Source organism: Fukomys damarensis, unplaced genomic scaffold, assembly GCF_012274545.1.
Source record: "Fukomys damarensis isolate Sample0158 unplaced genomic scaffold, DMR_v1.0_HiC HiC_scaffold_23, whole genome shotgun sequence".
In the NCBI taxonomy this organism is placed as follows: Eukaryota; Metazoa; Chordata; class Mammalia; order Rodentia; family Bathyergidae; genus Fukomys; species Fukomys damarensis.
In genome coordinates, this window is record NW_022900935.1 from 2,310,744 (window position 1) to 2,329,393 (window position 18,650).

The 18,650-nt window shown below is 59.8% G+C and overlaps 1 protein-coding gene across 1 annotated transcript in view; it reads left to right on the forward strand.

Moving 5' to 3' along the window:
- Arhgef10l (Rho guanine nucleotide exchange factor 10 like) overlaps window positions 1–18,650 on the forward strand; it is a 91,555-nt gene that overhangs the window by 20,313 nt on the left and 52,592 nt on the right. Inside the window, 9 exon segments of the mRNA XM_033767958.1 lie at window positions 68–151; window positions 3,034–3,197; window positions 6,781–6,897; window positions 9,496–9,604; window positions 12,588–12,694; window positions 14,220–14,297; window positions 15,325–15,504; window positions 16,479–16,595; window positions 17,674–17,766. Coding sequence (XP_033623849.1) covers window positions 68–151; window positions 3,034–3,197; window positions 6,781–6,897; window positions 9,496–9,604; window positions 12,588–12,694; window positions 14,220–14,297; window positions 15,325–15,504; window positions 16,479–16,595; window positions 17,674–17,766 — 1,049 coding nt within the window.

Here is an 18,650-nt window from a genome sequence, read left to right on the forward strand (position 1 = left end):
CAGCTGGTCGTTGCTCCGGTGGCTGTCACAGCCCACCTGATGCTCTGTCTCCCCCTCCGACTCCCAGTTGACCGGTTCACTTTTCCTGCCCTGGAGGAGGACGTGATTTATGACGACGTCCCCTGCGAGAGCCCCGATGCCCATCACCCCGGTAAAGTGTTTCCCTTGCTCCCTGCCCTGCCCGCTCTCTCCGTGCCTTTTCACAACCCTCGGGCTTCAGGGTGGGGTTCACGGGGCCCCAGCGTGGCCAGGGCTTGGGTGTCCTGGGGAAGCAGGTCCTGTCACGGCTCAACCCCTGGTCCCGCCTCAGGAAAGCAGGGTGAGTCTGGGCTTCCCAGGGCTGTTGGGGAGATGAGCGATCCTTAGACCCAGAAAGCAGTGTAGTTAAAGCTCGGGGAAACTCTGCACCCTGCTCTAGGTCAGGACCGGAGTGTGACAGGTTGGTGGGGACATCGTAGCTGCAGAAGAGACGGGGTGCAGGTGGGGTAGGTGCACTGGAGCTCACGGAATGGACAGGAGGGATGTGGGTGGCAGCCTGGGCCATCTCTGCTGGGACACACAGGCCAGGCTCCCCGTGTGTCGGTTCACGCAGCTGCTTTGGCTTAGGGTAGCGCATCCTCATTTCTAGACGGGAAACTGTAGGAGCAGGGCTGGGCTCTAACCTGCACTCATAGCCCAGAGGATGTGGGTGGCACTTCGTGACAGGCGAAGCGCATTTGAGTCCGTGATTGATAGAACCCACGAAGCCAGCAGAGGGCAGTCACATCAGCGAAGTTCAGCCACCAGCCCCAGATCACACAGCGGGGACTTGAATGGATGACTCCTTTCTCGTACTCTAGTAATCTGCTGGTTTTCAGGGGCTCCCCATCCAGTCGGGGTCCACCAGCCTGGCTTTTGAGGAGCCGCTAGGCTGATGGGGGCTGTAGACATCTGTGGTCAGCGTCCAGTCCCCAGGTAACGTGACAGGGACTGAGGGCCCAGAGCCGTCTCTTTCCCGACTCCTGTCCCAGGAATGGACCGAGGGGCCAGTGAAATGCCTGCCCTCTAACAGCCTGGGCTGTGCTTGGGGTGCGGCTCTCTGCTTGCAGTCCTGGAAGTCCAGGGAAGCACAGTAACGTGCTGGGATCTTGCAGCCCCCACACGCTGCTTTCCCATGAGATCAGATTGAATGACTGATTCCTTGCCCCAGGCCTCAGTGCCCTCCGGCCTGGGAGGTCCATAGGTCGTTGCCTCACTGCGTTGAGGTGGTTAAGAGCAGGTGGCTGGGAGCCAGACCGCTTGGGGAGCATCCAGCCCTACGCTGCAAACTGGGGACCACGTTACTCATGCCTGGGGTGACATAGCCGAGGGCCCCAACACCAGCCTATCTGGGACCAGCGTGGGCTTAGCCGAGCTCAGAGAGGACGTGGTCAGCCGCCAGCTAGGCCATACACCCCAGGGCACTCCAACAGCCCTGGGTTCAAATCCTGCCCTGCTACTGATTGGGGCCCAGGGCTCTGTGTCTTTGGGCTTTGTGTTCATATAATATCAACATCTCCTGACCTCACAGGCCTTCGGGGAGGGCATCTAGAGAACCGCCTAATCTCTCTGGGCCTCTGTTGACCCTTCTGTGAAAACGGGACCCCCGTTCCCCCGCCCTTGAGATGCTTCTTAAATTTAGATTCCATGAGCTGGTGCAGGCTGCCGAGCGGTGGCCGTGAGCACTGGGAAGGGGCCACGGTCTTGAGTGTTACTGTGAAGGCCAAGGCCCTGTGAGCTCCCTGGAGGCTGGGGCGGTGCTGGGGGATCGGTGGCTGTCTGATTCTCCGCAGCTCCAGGGTAACGGGGAATGGCGGGGTTCAGTGGGTGGAGCCCCAGCCCAGCTTGCTTGGCCCGGGCACCCCGGCTCTTCTCCGGAGCCTTTTCCTGTCTTGTGGCAGCAGTGGTCTCGCACTTGCCCAGCACAGTGCCGTGTGGGTGGAGCAGGGCTGGCGGAGGCATCCCCAAGATCTGGGTCTGCTTCCGCTGTGTCTAGGTGGGGGTCCCAGCCCAGCTTTTCTAGTAACGGTCGCAGCCTGTGCCCAGCAGGAGACATTTATCACCGTTGTCTTTACTTAAAAATAATTCTGGGGCCGGGGATTTAGTTCAGAGGTTCTGCTGCCTGCCATGCAAGTGCAAGGACCTGAGTTCAATCCCCGGTACCAAAAAAAAAAAAAAAAAAAAAAAAAAAAATTCTGGTTCTCCTCCTCTGCTTTCCCGGGGGTGGATTTCTGGGGCTCTGGGTCAGAATGAGGCATGCAGGCCACACAGAGCCACCACCCGCTCTTGTTAGGTCCTTGCACGGGTTGGGCTCTTTCCCGAGGACCCCTTCCCTTGCTTACTCAGCCCGCTGCTCTTCCTCCAGTCCTGTAGGGAGGCCTCTGACAGCCGAGGCTACCACATTTCAGCAGCAGCTTCTGAGCAGGTCTTCCCAATGCCACATCTTTTTCATGTGACAGAAGCATTTCATCTTCGTGCCCTTTTTGGAGTCCGACCTCACTCACTGATTTTTGTGGTTGTTCTCCCGAGACAGGGTCTCGCTCTGTTCTAGGCTGGCCTTGAACTCACTATGTAGCCCAGAGTGGCCTTGAACTTTGTCCCCAAGCCTTCTGACCTAAGCGTTTCCTGGGGGGCTTTGGAAGAAAACAGACACTCCTGGTCTCTGGGCCGGGCACGCCCCCTACTGGGCTGTCCTGGACCCCATGGGAACTCAGACCTGGAGCCAGGGGGAGCATCTGCCCTTCCTTTAGCTTCCAGTGCCCCAACAATCTCCAAGTACAGGAGAATGCTGAGGGCCGGAGTCGGGCTTAACCCTTAGCTTTCCTCCAAGACAGGCCCGGGAGGCCTGAGTGGGCGCCTGGGTCACAAAGTCAAGCGATGTTAATAGGAGGCTGATGAGTGTGTGTGTGTGTGTGTGTGTGGCGCACGAGCTTGTTCCCATTTTCTTACTCCCTGCCCCTGGGCTGGCTGTGCGGCCCTAGTGTCCCCAGCTCACCAGCTCTGTCCTGGCTGCAGGGGTGGAGCGGAACCTGATCTATGAGGATGTGCAGCGTGCGCCCCGGGAGCCCGAGGACCTAGGCTGGAGCTCCAGCGAGTTTGAGAGCTACAGCGAGGACTCGGGCGAGGAGGCCAAGCCGGAGGCTGAGCCTGCCAAGCACCGAGTGTCCTTCCAGCCCAAGGTGAGGGAACCCGGGCACTGGGACCCCTTCAGGGAGGGGGCGGTGGGGTGAGAGCCAAGATCTGCATTGGGTGAGCGGGGAGCCAGGGGGCTGGGTCGTCAGAGGCAGGGGGTGGCCCCGGGCTGCTGTGTGTCTGTGGCGCGCTCAGACTGGGGGCGGGTGAGGATTGGGCCTGACACGGTGCCCACCCACCCCACCCGTTCTTGTGCAGACCCAGTGGGTTGGCCCGTGCTGTTCATGGACTCTGACTGGGCTTCAGAACAACCCAGCCACCCAGCTGGTCAGCAGCCTGGGGGCTGCTGGAACCGTAGCAGAGGTGCCCATGGGACTTCTTTCCAAGGACTTAGAATGGCCAATGGGCTTTTGGCTTCTCCTGTGTTTCTTCCCGGAGCAGGCACACTGCCAGGGGAGAGGAGGGCAGGTGGGCCACTGCCCCTTCCCTGCATGTCTTGGCTCCTCCCCATTATTTTATGGAAGCCCCCAAGAGGCAGCCACTGTTGTCCTGAGATTTGCAATTTAATGGCAGCAGCTTCTTACGGAGCTGCCTGACCAGTGGTGACAGGGACCCATCAGGCTCCTTTTGAGGAGACAGAGATCTACCCGTGGCCCTATCCTGTGGAAGCTGCTGGGCCAGGCAGGGCCCAGGCGAGGCTTCCAGGGGCCTCCAGCCCATTCTGAGTTTGGGGCCTCCCTGGGAGAGGTCAGCTGCTCCGGCCAGCACCCCCACCCAGGAGTCTCCGGACAGCCACACGGGGTGGGACCCGTGAAGGCTGGCCTTCTCTGGATGTGCCCAGTGGTCTCTGCAGACCCTTCTTTTCTCCCACTGTCACTGCACCAGGCTCTGCTGGAGCCTGGGAGGGAACCGTGGGTTTCCCTTGAGGGAAGGCAGGCTGGTGACCAAGTTCCGGCTCTCCACCATGTGGCATCACAGTCCTGTGAGGGCGGTGGAACTGCAGGTGGCGGGGTCACTCCCGGGATTGTGCGTCAGAGTTCCGGCGGGGCCTGGCCACTGGCTTTTAACTTGCTCTCTGCCCTCAGGGGTGCCAGGGACCCGTTTCTCAGCCTGCAGCTTGGCCCTGGGGTGGGACCTGGGACTGCCTGGGAATGGCCCCTCGTGGCCTCACATCCGGGGATTCGGGCTCTGTCTCAGCCCAGGGTTACATGGCATGGTACCTGGGATCTCTAACATGAGGGCTTTTTCTCTGCCACAGGCTAGAGCCCAGCTAGCTGGGGAGGTGTGAGGGTATGGGACCCTTCACTGTGATGCCCACATCTGCCCGGGGACCCTGCTGCACCCTGCCCGTGGGGCTCTGCCCTCCTGAGCTGCTTAGCACTCACCCCTGTGCCTGGCAATGCAGCAGCAGGGTGGGCTCGGGAGTCACTGCTGCTTGGCTGTGCTCTGTCTGTGCTGTTTGTGCCGCGGGCTCTGGGCCGCAGGTGTCTGGGGAAGTGGCTGTCCTGCCCTGGGAGTCTGACCTTGGCCCTGGCACCCTGTTCAGCTGCAAGAAGACCAATGGAGCCCCTGCCTCAGATTCTTGGAGAGGCCAGCCCTAGGCGGTGTTTCTTGCCAAAAAAAAGTGGCTGCAGAGGGACCTCTTCAGAAATACCTGGCCCAAGTATAAGCAGTGAGAGAATTTTCCCATGCCTCTGCTCTCTGCCTGTGACCTTCCTCATCAGCTGGGTGGTGTCGGGGCAGGACTTGGGCCAGCTCTGGTCCCAGCCTCCTTTATAAAGGAGCTCAGCAAGTGGCCTCTGAGCCTAACATTTCCCATCGTCAGACCCTGAGAGGTCAAGGGCTCTAGGAGGCCCGGGGGCCATGGCTTTATTGTGGGAGTTTATGTGTAGATGAGTAGGGCTTGGGACAGGCCCCTAACCGCCCTGGGCTTTGGAAGTCTGGGTCCCTGTCCTGCATCCTTTTTGTATAAAAATAGTGGCCACCCACCCATTCTGGTGCAGTTTACAAAGCAAGTTCATATACTTGATTTTCCTGATACCCTAGAGTGCTTAGTATTATTGACAATGAGATGATTATTTTCTTGACCAGAATAATCTGTGGGGCTCAAGCCCAGAGAGGTTAAATGACGAGCTTAGGGTCACAGCCAGAAATGGTAGAGCCAAACGCAACATCACATACAGGTGAAATACCTCAGTCATCTCGTCATCTGTCCGTCCATCCACCTGTCCATCCATCCGGCTGTCCACCCGTCCATCCACCCGTCCATCCATCCAGTTGTCCACCCATCCATCCATCCAGCTGTCCATCCATTTAACAAATACTGAGCACTTGTAATTTAAAAGAAAATTATAATGGCTTCCATTTTCGGAGTGCCTACTAAGCTCCGGGTTTTACACGTGGTATCCATTGAATTTTCTCAGCAGCTCTCTGAAGTAGCTGTTCTCATGGCCACTTATCAGAGGTAAAGGACTGGTCCAGCTGGCAGTCGGATTGCTGTGCTTTGTGCGCAGGCTGGCCTGCCTCCGGACCTCACTCTTGATCTTCCTATTTGTCTCTTTTTCTGGAAACAGTGCGTGTCTTGGTCTTCTTTACCGGATAGTCAGCTATCCCGGTGACAGGTTATGTGTGAATGAATGTTGGGATGAAGAACGAAGGCTTCAATGAGCGTTTGTTTGACTGTGTTTCTTCTGTCGCTCCACCCTCCCGTGCAGTGTGTAAGCCACACACCCCTCCTGCCTTCCACGCGGGTGCCTGCCTCTCCCTCCCCAGCTCTTCCGGGCGAGTGTACCAGGGTCAGCTTGTGCCAGCCCAACAAAAGCTCAGGAACCACTGGGGTGCATCTTTTTATGGACCCACATTCAGTGATGTCACTTTGGCAGCTAGAAATCGGCTAAGATGTGTACACTCACACCATGCAGATGCTCTAGAGCAGGGGCTCCGTTCCTGGAGCAGCGCTGCCTGTCGGATGTCCACTTGCCCACCCCCCATCCTTTTACTCCCTCACCTGACCCTTCATCCCTCCATCCCTCACTTGCCCAGCTGTCTGGTGACACAAGCAAATGGATCTGATTGTTCACTGCCCGTTTGCCTGATCACCCGTCCGTCTGTATGTTTGGTGTCCACCCATCTGTCCAGCCATCCTCTACCACCATCCGTTCTTTCGACTTCGACACGTATTCATTTATCTCTCTGTCCGCCCATCCCGCTCGTCCATCCACCACCAACCACCGTCTTCCAAACATACCGAGAACCTTGTAGGTTAAAGGCCCTGTGCTTGGCCCTGGGGTGGGGAGAAGACGCAATTCCCAGCATTTCTTCCCTGACAAAGGGGGCCTGGCTTGTCCCCCTCTTCCTTGGCTCCCCAGCAGCCAGGCCCTCCCGCCAGGACTCCAGGTGGCTGGCCTGTGCTGGACGCTGCTGGAACAGAGTCCATCCAGACCCAGTCCAGCTGCTGCTTGGGCCCCCGGAATGCCACACCCCCCGTCTCAATTGTCCGATTGCCCGATTGTCCGTCTGCCACTTGACCTGAGTCTCCTTTTTCCTCCGTTGTTTTGTGTTTTGTCTCCTTCCTGTCCTGCCTGCTCCTCTCACCTGCTCTCCTTCTGCCTGGCCGCTTGGGGGCTCCAGCTTTCTCCAGACCTGACTAGGCTAAAGGAGAGATACGCCAGGACTAAGAGAGACATCTTGGCTTTAAGAGTTGGGGGGAGAGACATGCAGGAGCTGAAGCACAAGTACGATTTTAAGGTACTGTTCTTCCATCCCTCCCCATGCCTGGAGGGCCCATTTGGAGCCGCAGACCTTTAGGACCTCCCTGCTGGGCTGGGCCGCGAGGGTGGGCTGAGCCTCGGGTGCACCTTGGCCACAGTTTGCATCTGGGCTGCAGCTGGGCGATGGCTTAAGCCACCTATGCCTCCCATACTCTTGTTCCTGCCTGGATCTTTCCTCCATCTGCAGTGGACATGCTAATGGGCTAATGGTCACACAAATTCCTGGGTGTCTTTTCAATCTTTTTTTTTTTTTTTGGTACCAGGGATTGAACTCAGGTCCTTGCGCTTGCAAGGCAGGCCACTGAACCGCTGAGCTAAATCCCCAGCCCTATCTTTTCAATCTTTAGGGTCCTGGGAATCACTTGCAGAGTCCTTTGCTAAAAAATGCAGATTTCTGAGCTCCACCCCTGGGGTGCTAAGTCTATAGGTCTGGGGCATGGCCCAGGAATCTGCATATTTGGGTGACACTTTGAAAAATACACCGTTGGTGACCTTGGACATTGCTGCCCCTCTATGCTGTTCAGAGAGGTCCAGGTTAAGGAGAAATACCTGCGCTTGTGAGGATGGAACCCAGGTTTCTGGACAATGATGCTGTTGACCATTAGCGGCCCTTAATTGAGCACCTGCTGTGTCCTGGCAATAAGCTTTGCAGTCTTGCAGACCTGGGTTCAAATCCTAGTCTTACCACTTGCTCACCATGTGATCAGGACTGCAAGATGCTCGGTGCTAAGAGCTTAGTGACTGTGGCCTGTTATCATATCGTGCCTGATCATCTTGTTCCCAGCACACCATCAGTCAGGGCAAGGCTGGGACAGCACCAACTGGTGGTCAGCTCTCGTGGCCAGTGGCAGAGCTGGGGTTCCAGCCAGGTCTCCGCACACCTTCTACAGCACTGCCCCCTGCATCAGAGCCCAGGTGGGGCTCACCATCCCCGAGCGTGGGCAGGTCTAACCTGTGTGAGGAGCCGTGCAGGTCAGAGCCCAGAGCTGCTGCATTCCCCAGCTGCGGCCACACCGACTCGGGGACCTTCTCAGACATTTGCTTGCTGCTTTGTCCCGCCCCCAGGAAATGGCCAAGCGAGGGGCCTCAGATGATCCCCCCAAGTGTCCTGCTCCTAGGACAGCCCCTGGTGGCTTTCTTGCAAGAGTGGGGAATGGGCTCAGTCTGGGAAGATGACCCCCAGGAGAGGACGCACCCAGATGTGCAGACTATCCTTCCATTAGATCTCCACAGTTGCCCGTGGCGCCCTCACAGGAAGCCAAGGATCGTTCCCCGTAGTTGTGGGGGAGTGGCTGGGTCCCACTTCCCTCTTCCTCCAGCCGGGGGCTGTGTCCAGAAGGCAGCCTTGTTCCTGAACAGCCACCACCCTGCCCCTGCCTTCCTCACCCAGATGCTGCAGAAGAGTGGTGGCCTTTCAGCTAGGGACCGTGGGACGGTCAGGTGTCAGTGGGGACAGAGGAGGCCCCAGGACGCCCACAGATCTGAGTTCCCGGCCCTCAGTGGAGTGTGAGGAGGAGAGGATTTCCTGGAACTGTGCTGTCTGTCCTGGCAGCCTCCACCGGAATTAATTAAAAACAGCTGGACATAATGGCCGGCACACACCTGTCATCCCACACTGGGGCCGAAGCGGAGGGTCACAAGCTTGAGCCCGGCCTGGACAGCTTAGTGATTCAGTGAGACTTTGTCTTAAAAAAAAAAAAACTGAGGATGCAGCTCAGTGTGAAGGCCCTGGGTTCAGTCCCCACTGCTGCAGGACAATAAAATTTAAAAAGCAGACATCATCAGGAATTGGGGTGTGCACCAGGTGCTGTGGTCGCCGGGACAGACACGGAGCATTGCTGCTACTGGAGAGGCGGAGCGGTTAGTGCTGGTTGTGCGTAGGAGAACGAGGGGCCGAGAGGTGGAGGAGAGGAAGGTGGCGGGACAGCAGCGCCCTCCTCCGGCCTCCTGTCCTGCCCAGCTCGCTGTGCCCGCGTCTGCCTCCTGGGAAGCTGCTTCCTGCTCTCTGTCGGCTTCTCTTCCGCCTCCCCTTTCCCCGGGCAGTGGCTCAGAAGGAATCCGGTTGTCAGGGGCGAGGGACTGGATCCTCACCCGGGCTTGGTGGTGGTGGTGGGATAGGGTGTGGACTTCTCCCTGCTGCTGCCCAATGGCCCAGCAGGCCAACTGCTCAGTGTGCCTCCTGGTCTCCTGGTCCACGCAGACCCCGAGAGGGTGGGTTTTGCTGTTGCCTCAGTTTCTCCTGGGGAAACTGAGGCTCAGCAAGGTGGAGTGATTTGCTGGGGAGAAACAGAGCTGAAATTTGAACCCAGTCTGCCCTGACCTCTGTCCTTCCAGTCTCCTTAACGTGACACCTGCTCCTGAGGTTTGCCCTGGAGGAAGCTGGTGGGTTGGGAGCCCCCTGCCCACAGGGAGACCCCGGGGCATGATGACACCCGCTCCGGCCTCGTTTTCTCTCCTGGCCGCGGCTGCTCACCCATCTGGGTAGAAGTGGGCTGGGTGGTTCTCAGGCTGGCCCGGAGGACAGGCATCCCCGCTGTCCCTCAGTTTCTCTGATTCGCCCCCTGCCTTTGCTCAGATGACCCAGCTCATGAAGGCCGCTAAGAGCGGGACCAAGGACGGGCTGGAGAAGACGAGGATGGCCGTCATGCGCAAAGTGTCCTTCCTGCACCGGAAAGACGTTCTCGGTGAGACGCTGCCCGGCCAGGGACGGGGGGTGGGGACAGAGTCCCCGACGTCCCTCCTTTCAGAGTCCTGCCCTTGCTCTTAGTCCTGGCCTCCTGCTCACCTGGCCTCAGGTGCTCTAGGCCCCACAGCCGTCTGCCCGTCCTTCAGCCAGCTGGTACTTTTGAACTCCTACGAAGTGCACTGAGGGGCCCTGGGGAGCGGAGGGAGGGACTGGGGAGTGTGGGCAGGGGGTGGGGGAGCAGGAGCCCTGGCACCAGGCGGGAGGGAGCCGCGCTCTGGGAGGGGATCGGACGTGTGCCACGGCCCGGAGGGGGAAGGCACAACAGGTCCAAGAGATGCTTTTCACGGCCCGGCACGGTGGGGCACACTGGGGATCTCAGTGCTCTGAGGTGCTGAGGCAGGAGGATGGCAAGTCTGAGCCCGACCTAATGACTTTGGTGAGAACCCTAGCGGTCTCAAAAAACAAAAAGGGCCGGGGATGTAGCTCAGTGCAAAGGCCTTAGGTTTAATTCCTAGTACTGCAGAGGGGGGAAAATGATTTTCACAGGGGTCAGCATTACTTGAGTTTCTTTCGTGCCAGGTTCTCTCCAGAGCATGGTAACTCCTCATTTATGTGTTCTAAATGCACTGATCAAGGTGTGCCGTGTGTCAGGTGCCCAGGCTGTAGATGGGCCCAAGCACAGAGAGGGTCAGGGACTTGGCTGAGGACACACAGGCTGGATAGGCTGGAATGAGGGTGAGCATGAGGTCTAGGCCAGGTAGTAGGGTTGCAGGGGCCTTGCTGGGCAGTGGCCTTTGACCTTATGGACCCCGGAGAGTCATTGGAGGGTTTTAGGCAGCGGAGTCTCATGGTCAGATTGGATCGATTGATTGGTCACTCATTGGGCAGCTTTTAGTGAGCATCTACTGTGTGCTAGGAGCCATCCTGAGGTGGCTGCTACTGGAGTCAGCACAAGGAATGGAGATGTAATTCAGTGCTAGGTGACGACAGGAGCTCTAGGGAAAGCTGTGCCAGAGGCAGGGGTGGGGTGACCGCCAGAGGGGTGGACCCTGCGGAAGGCCCTCTGATGAGGTGGCATTGCAGCAACTGGAATGAGTCGCACAGGTGGGAAGGGGCAGGGGCAGGAGGGTCCTGGCAGAGCCTGACCGGCTGCCCGCATGTCTTCCTGATGCCCAGCAGGGCTGCCGGCCCACCATGCCGGGCCCAAGGCTCGGCCCTAGGCCACTCCGGGCAGCAGGCCACTTGCCTTAGCTTCGTCCCTGCTGCCCCGTGCCCACCTGTTCTTCCTTACCGGGGCACAGTCCCTTCCTCCAGGGAGCCCTCAGCCTGGGCCTGGGGCACAGTGCCAGGCAGCGGAGGACAGGGCAGGGCCAAGCAGGGCCTAGGCCCAGTGTGGCTCACATCTCTGGGGCCACAGGCAAGGAGACAAGGAATGAGGGGTGGGGACTCATCAGGGCCGCTCTCCTAGGCGGAAAGAGGTGTCGCCTGGGACATGCTCGGTGCCCACCCTTGAAAGATGGCCCCAGCCAGGGGCAGTCTGCGCTTTCTTGGAAAGCTTGGCATTTTAGCCTCAGTTTCCTCATCTGGATAATGGGGCCAGTGATAGCACCCGTCTCCCAGGGCTGTGGCGAGGATGACAGAGGTAGTGTGTGAAGAGGGCCCTTGCTGGCAGGCGGTATTTTCGGTGGCAGAGGCGTTGGCTGACAGAGTGGCATCACGCTGACCTGAGTCACACCCTCACTCTGGCCCCTGGGCATGACTTTGCCTGCTTCTTCCCCTCTGGAGCAGCGGGCTCCTCCTCTGTAGATGGGTTGAACCCCAAGTGCTTGAACGTGGTGGGCATGCGCAGCACCGGCCCTCGGGATTCGTGCCCTCTCCAGCTTTGGGGAGCGGGTCACCCCGAGGGAGAGGACAGGCTGGGTGGCTGGGGTTGTTTCCGGGACGCCCTCCCTCCCCGCCCACAAGCCCGAGCCTCTCCTGAAGTGACCCTCCCACCAGCCGTGTTATTAATAGCTGCCCGGCTCCGGTCGCAGGCCAAGAATGTTACCCAGCAGCTCATGGGGGAAGAGGAAGCCGCGGAGCCTGCGGCTGGGGTGGGTGCGGAGTGATGCCTGCGGCGGCGTCATGTGGGCCGGGCAGGACGGCCTTCGCCACCCCTGCCCCCACGCCGTGGTCCGCTGCCCCTCCTCCTCTTCCTCCTCTGTCTCCTGCTCAGGTAAGGACCCGCCCTGGCCCCTGCCTGCCCAGCCCTGGGGTCCGTGCTGCTTCTTTCTTCCCAGGCTCCTCGCAGTACCTGCTAAGGCGCCACAGGGTTTCAGGGTCGCTGAGCAGCTGGGATGCCGTTTCCCGGTACTTGAGACCCTCTTGGGGGCCAGGACCCTCCTAGGACAGGCCCTGGTGCCCTCTCCCTGCCTCTCCCCTGAGCCCTGGACTGCTGTCCCCCTCAGCCTGTTCGAGTTTGGGTTCCACCCCTTGTGCTCAAATTCCTGGTCAGCCCCAGCTGAACTTTCCCTCTTCTCGGAATTACTAATTAATATTATTTTTAATGAACGTGCAAAGCCAAGTCGCCCCATTCTTCTCTGGCTTATTTTCTTCCTTCTTTTAGGCATGCACAAGATGGCTATTTTTAGGGCCTAGTGATGGGGACAAGGGCGGCTGGCCTCGCTGGGCCAGAGCAAGGGACCGTGAGGACCGGAGGAGTTCACGCTGAGATTTGGGCTGCATGTGCCTCTGTGTCCGCCCTCACTCCCTTCCTCTCTCGCTGGCACTCGGCTCCCCGCCGGCCAGTCCTGGCCCTGAGTGGAGCAGGGAGCTCCCGGGACCGGCCGTGCATCGGCTCCGACCCACACAGCCCCCAGGGCTGCTGGACCCTTTCGGAATCCAGGGCTCGTCTGGGTGTCCGGGTGGCTCTGAGCCCCACGGCCTGAGCAGGGTGTGTGCTTTCCTGATTGGCTTTATCATCAGCCCGTCTGACTTTCCAGGGGACTCAGAAGAGGAGGACATGGGGCTCCTGGAGGTCAGTGTGACGGACATCAAGCCCCCCGCCCCAGAGCTGGGTCCCATGCCGGATGGCCTGAGCCCTCAGCAGGTTGGTGGGGGCCTGGGTTAGGTAGTGCGGAGAAAGGAAGGATGGGGATCCCAGCCTGCCTTTGGGGGCCATGGGAGTCGGTCTGGAAGAAGTGACAACTGGGCTCTCGGCAGTGGGTGGGGCCTGCTTGGCTGTCTTTTTAGCTGGCTGCTTTTCAAACTGGAACCCGTGGGTTCCAGCTGTTGGTTGAGGGGACAGTGGGGTCCTCCTTCCCCCGTGGCATCCAGGCAGGTCCCATGCTTGGTGTCTGCGTGACTGCTGTTTGAGGGAGGGACTTCAGGGGGAGGCTGCAGAGCATGGGCTGTGTAACTTCCCGGAAGAAGGCCCCGGGCGCTGTCTGTATGCCGCCCACCTGTCACCACAGCGGGACGTCGTAGTTGTTTGGCCGGGAGCTGTGGCTTGGTCCGTGATGTGTTCCTTCTCCCAGGGCATCCCGCAGATTGGTGGCTTTGCCTCCGGACCTTGTTCATGTCGCAGCTCTCCCTTCCCCGCCTGGGATTTGGCAGCTGGGGAGTAGGGTGTGAGGAGCCTGGTAGTGAGGCCGGAGTCTGCAGGGCAGCAAGCTCAGCGGACGGGGTTTGCCTGGCTTTTGGCTGGCAGAGAAAACATTTGGCCTCATTTGGAAATCAGAAGACTCACCGTGGGTTCTGTTTCCACGGTGCTGTGGCTGGAGCGAGCCCCTCCTTGGGCCACTTGCGTTCATGGGTCTCCCCTGCCTGGCCTCCAGATGGCTCTGAGAAGGTGGTGGCCTGCTGTGCCCCTGACAGCGGTCTGGGAGCCAGGCACGGCCCAGGCATCCCACTCCAACCGGCCCGCTCTTCCTGTCCCCTGAAGCCTCTGTGACCCTGGATCAGGCACTCTCAGTGCCTCCAGGCCTGCAGCTCTCCACTCTGGTTTTCACACCCCTGGGGGACATCTGGCAATGTCTGGGGGATGTTTTATTGCTGGCATTGGTGGGAAGAGGCCGAGAGGCTGCTCAGTACCCCGGGGTGTCCTGAACAGCCCCCACCCCAGCTACTTAGGGTTAGGGGAGGGTGGGAAGAAATGAGGGGCGTGCATGAGGGGCAGGGGGGCAGTGCAGGGTGGGGGCGGGGGCCCTGGACGGACACTGTCAGGACAGTGTGGGGTGCCCCACTCTGCTATGAGAGAGACACACCTGGGGCGTGGGCTGCCCTCTGCGGTCATGCCCCTGGGGATGCCTGGGGCGTAATCTGAGACTGAGACCGGTGGGGAGGTCACCCCAAGAACTGTCGTGGAGGAGGGGTGGCTCTTGGCCCCTCCAGGGCCTCCATGTAGGGGTGGGGTGGGAGCTGTCCAAACAAGAGAGAGACAGAGGCAAGCAGAGACTAAGTAGGGGCGCTCCCTGGGTCCAGCCCTCCGTTCTGCAGCCTGAGCAGCTGGTGTTGCCCTCCCTGGAAGGAAGCGCAGCCCCAGGGCTCACAGGTGTGGCTCTGGCAGGTGTAGCCTGTCCGGTAGGTGTCGCCTCTCTTTCCTGTCCACCCTGACTACACTCTCGGCCCCTCAGGTGGTCCGGAGGCACATCCTGGGCTCCATCGTGCAGAGCGAGGGCAGCTACGTGGAGTCACTGAAGAGGATACTCCAGGTGCGAGGTCGGGCCTCTCAGTGCTCCGGGACCGGGCAGGGCAGGCCCTGGGGGCCGTGCTCCAACGGGCGTTTAGGGACCATTTTCGGGGGAAGGGGCCCAGAGCCAGCACTATTTATGGGGACAGGACCACCTCCAAATGGCAGACACCAAGTATTCTTGGGTCTTTCGTGTTCACGAGGGTGACAGTTTCCTAACACAATTGGGGTTCTCTGAAATGAGGTTCTTTTCATATTTTTCTTTCTTTCTTTCTTTTTTTGGTACCAGGGATCGAACTCCGGTCCTTGCACTTGTGAGGCAGGTGGTGGCACCACTGAGCTAAATCCCCTGCCCTTGAAATGAGGTTCTTTTAGAGTGAAGGGCGTGTGGTCTCCTTCGTGCCTGGGAGGGACTGCGTCCTCTTTGCCACTCTGGGGACCCCTGGGGCCCACACCACGTCTCCCCACCATTCTGGGGCTCCCCAGGGCAGGGGCGTTGGGAAGCCCTGGGGTTGCTAAGAAGGTGCTTGTGTGGGGTCGACCAAAGTGTGGAACAGGACCTGTGACTGCATCTTCTGGGGTGTTGGAATGAGGTCACCAGGGGAGGACTTCCGGCTGGGAGGTGCCGGTGACACCTCTTCCTCCCAGGTAGCTGCGAAAGAACCCTGCTTCTCGTGGAGGGTGGGAAGTGGTACTAGGTCTGGAGGTGAGGGAGCTGCTGCCACCTTCCACCGGGGACAGAGGGGCTCAGCGTATCCCCAGCAGCCCACCAGCCCCACCCTCCAGCTGCCACGATGAAGCTCCTCCCAGGCAGCGGGCACTTAGACTGACTTCCAACTTAAAGCAGGCGTCATGGGCCGGGGGTTGCAGGGAGCAGAGAGAGGGCAGGCCTGTTGAATGCTGGAGAGCCTCCCCGAAGGGCTCACGACGAGTGGGTGCCTCTCCCCCAGCAGAAAGGCCCCCGGCTCTGCCGAGTCCTCCTGGGTCACCCTGATGGCAGTGAGGGGGACCCGTGCTGACCTTGGGCCTCACTCCCGCCCCCGCCGCAGGACTACCGCAACCCCCTGATGGAAATGGAGCCCAAGGCGCTGAGTGTGCGCAAGTGCCAGGTGGTGTTCTTCCGCGTGAAGGAGATCTTGCACTGCCACTCCATGTTCCAGATTGCCCTGTCCTCCCGTGTGGCTGAGTGGGACTCCACCGAGAAGATCGGGGACCTCTTTGTGGCCTCGGTGGGTGTCCCCAGACTCTTTCCCTAGCACACCTCAGTAAAGCCACAGTCATCCTGCGCTCGCCTGCCTGCCTGGTCTCCTTGTCCCAGCCCATGGGGGGTGGTCAGAGCACAGCAGGGTGTCTGAGTCTTCTTGGCTCGAGCTGGGGGTGGCTGGGGCACTTTGATGTGCCCAGGACGTCTGTGGAGAGGTCTGCCAGGGCCTGGTGCCGCAGAGCGTGGCCCTGGGCCTGCCCAACTGGCAGCATCTGCAGGAGATGGTTGGCCTCTAGCCACCTGGCAGGTCCCAGGCTCCCTCCCCAAGGGAGCGGCCACTCTGAGTCTGGCCCCGTCTTGGCCCCCAAGGAGGCCTGGACCTTGGATCCGGTCCCAACTCAGTTCTGCAGCCTCAGACTGGTCCAGGCCCTCTTTCAGTGCAGGTGCCCCATCTATAGAACAAGGCAGTGTGCAGGGTTCCTGGCTTTTCAAACTGAAATCTGGGTGCCCCAGAGACCCAGGGGACTGATGGAAAGTTGAGTGTGGAACTGCTTTGATCTGTTTCAGGTCACTGAGTTCTGCTAAAAGAAAAAAAAAGTTTTGAAAATGACAGCTCTCAACAGACCTGTTAAACAGCCCAGCATCCTGGGTCATTTGTCCCAGGGGCTCTCATGAGGGGATTGGCTCCCGTGAGAGGGGCTGGGAGCGTGGTCCTTGGGGCTGGGAGTTCCGGGGGTTTACTTCCTGCCCATGTTAAGGGTATGGGTATGGTACAAGCGACGCCCCTACCCTTCCCTTCCGCCCGTGGGCTCTGGCTCTTTGGAGGGACCATCTGGCCCCTGAGACCTGGGGACAGTCTCTGTAATCCCTCTGAGCCCCATTTTCTCACCTGGGCCTGTGGCAGATCTGCTCACCTTTTGGTTGTTGAGGTCGTGCGAGCTGAGCTGTGGTCATGTGGGGTGGTGTCCTGCCCTGCCTTGATGTGTCTCCCCACTACAGTTTTCCAAGTCCATGGTGCTGGATGTCTACAGTGACTACGTGAACAACTTCACCAATGCGATGTCCGTCATCAAGAAGGCCTGTCTCACCAAGCCGGCATTCCTGGAGTTCCTCAAGGTGGCCCTGGGCGCCCCGGCCCCTCTAAGCAGGGCCTGGGCTGGGGATGCTCAGGAGGGAGGCCTGGCTCTCTTGGGGCCTGTCAGTCCCGTGGGAAGAAATCATCCCTTCCTGCTCGCAGAGGATGGTGAGAGAGAGTGGGAGGGTCTGCAGGCAGCGTGGGTCTGAGGGCTTTGCAGGGGAAGAGGAGACCTGTGACCTGCTGCCCCTCGCCTCCTGCACCTTGTGAATGGGCGGACTTGCCTGCCTGTCCTTCTGGCAGGCGGTGGCTTAGAGTCACTGAGCTGGCCCTTGCTCTCATTTATGAAAGGGTGAGGAGGGTTCCCCAAGTCTTGGGCACCTCATGGGAGGACAGAGGTTAAAGGACGGGAAAGCTGCAGGGTCTGTGGGTGACTGGCCGGCTTCCCTGAGAGTGTGGGCAGGAGAGGCGGATGTAGCTCTGCTTGCAGAGATCCCACTGCCTGAGGGCACAGGTCTGGAGGGTCCTGGGTGGGAGGTGGTGGAGAGAGCGTTCTGGGTTTGAGGATACTGGGGTAGGAGGATGGGCACAGCTGAGTCTGGATTCTGGGCGTGGGGGAGATCCGTTCAGGCGTCCTAGGAGAGAAGTCCACAAAGCACCGGGGTTTGGTGTGGGCCATTCTGGGCCTGCAGGCCTAGGACGGGGACGGTACTCAGGCAGTGGGGCCATTGAACAGTTTAGAGCTGGGGCAGAGAGATGTGGTGGCTGGTGGAGGAGCCGAGGGGCTGTGGGGGTGAGGGCCAGGATCCAGGGGACAGGTGTGGATGGAGCAGTGGAAACGGATGTGAGACAGGACAGTAAGGGCCCCTGTGCTTCTAGTTTAGGAAGCAGGAACGGCCGTCTCTGCCCTTTGGGGAGTCGGACCTCATGAATATCGGGCTGCCTCGCTGAGTTGTAGCTGAAGTTCAGTGACCTGTGCTGGCTGCTTTAGGGTCCGGGGGGTGTGGGACTCATGCTGCAGACCCAGGGGCCCTACTCACCTCTCCTCTCAGGCTCCTGGCCGAGCAGGGTCCGGGCCTTCTCCTGAAGCCAGCGAATGGCCTGACCTTGTCCCCGCAGAGGCGGCAGGTGTGCAGCCCCGACCGTGTCACACTGTACGGGCTGATGGTGAAGCCCATCCAACGGTTCCCTCAGTTCATCCTCCTGCTGCAGGTACCGGGCCCCTGTGGGGGGGCTGCCGGCGGGGCTGGGCCCAGGTTCCGATCTTGACCCACATCCGGCTCTGGCCTCTTTGCTCTCCTCTCGGGAGTGGAGCCCACCGCCTCCCAAACGTAGTCTGTACGTCTGTCCCCTGGGGCAGGAAGGGGACCCATGGCCTGGGGGCTCCCGCTAGGGTGTGTGCTCAGTTAACCCGATGCAGGGTCAGCCCCACACAGGGACCCAGAGCGGGGGACCCCGTCCCTCTGGGGTGATCTCTCAGGGCCCGGTGGCGTTTGCCTGGCCCTCTGCAGAGCTGCCAGGCCGCAGAGGTGGGTTTCTAATCTAAGTATCCTGTCGATCAGTTACTCAGTTTGATCCAGGCGTTTGTTTACTGGCTACCATGGTAACCATTTAAAAGGGTCCGGTTCAGGGCCATTGCACCCCGGGGTCATCGCACCGTCCACCTCCAGATCATTTCATCTTCCAGCTGAACCTCTGTCTCCAGGAAATGACAGTGTCCCCTCCCCTCTCCCCCGGCCCCGGCAGCCGCCATTACACTTTCTCTCTCTGAACTGGACTCCTGCTCAGGAGGCACCCAGAAGTGCTTGTACAGCTTCCGTCCTTTTGTGTCTGGCTTGTTTCACTCCCAGCGAGGTCCTCAGGGTTCACTGTGCAGCTCATGGGTCAGAATCCCTTCCTGTGCAGGGCTGGATGACGCTTCCTGGTGCACACAGCCACGGTTTGCTGGTCAGCGTGTCGCCGCGCAGACCTTGGACTGCTCCTCCTCTGGGCTGCTGTGAACACAGAGTGGACAGCCCCTCGGGACCCTGCTTCTGTCCTTCAGCGGGATACCCAGGAAGACCTGTGTGTTTATTTTCTTCGTGTGCTCCTTCTCC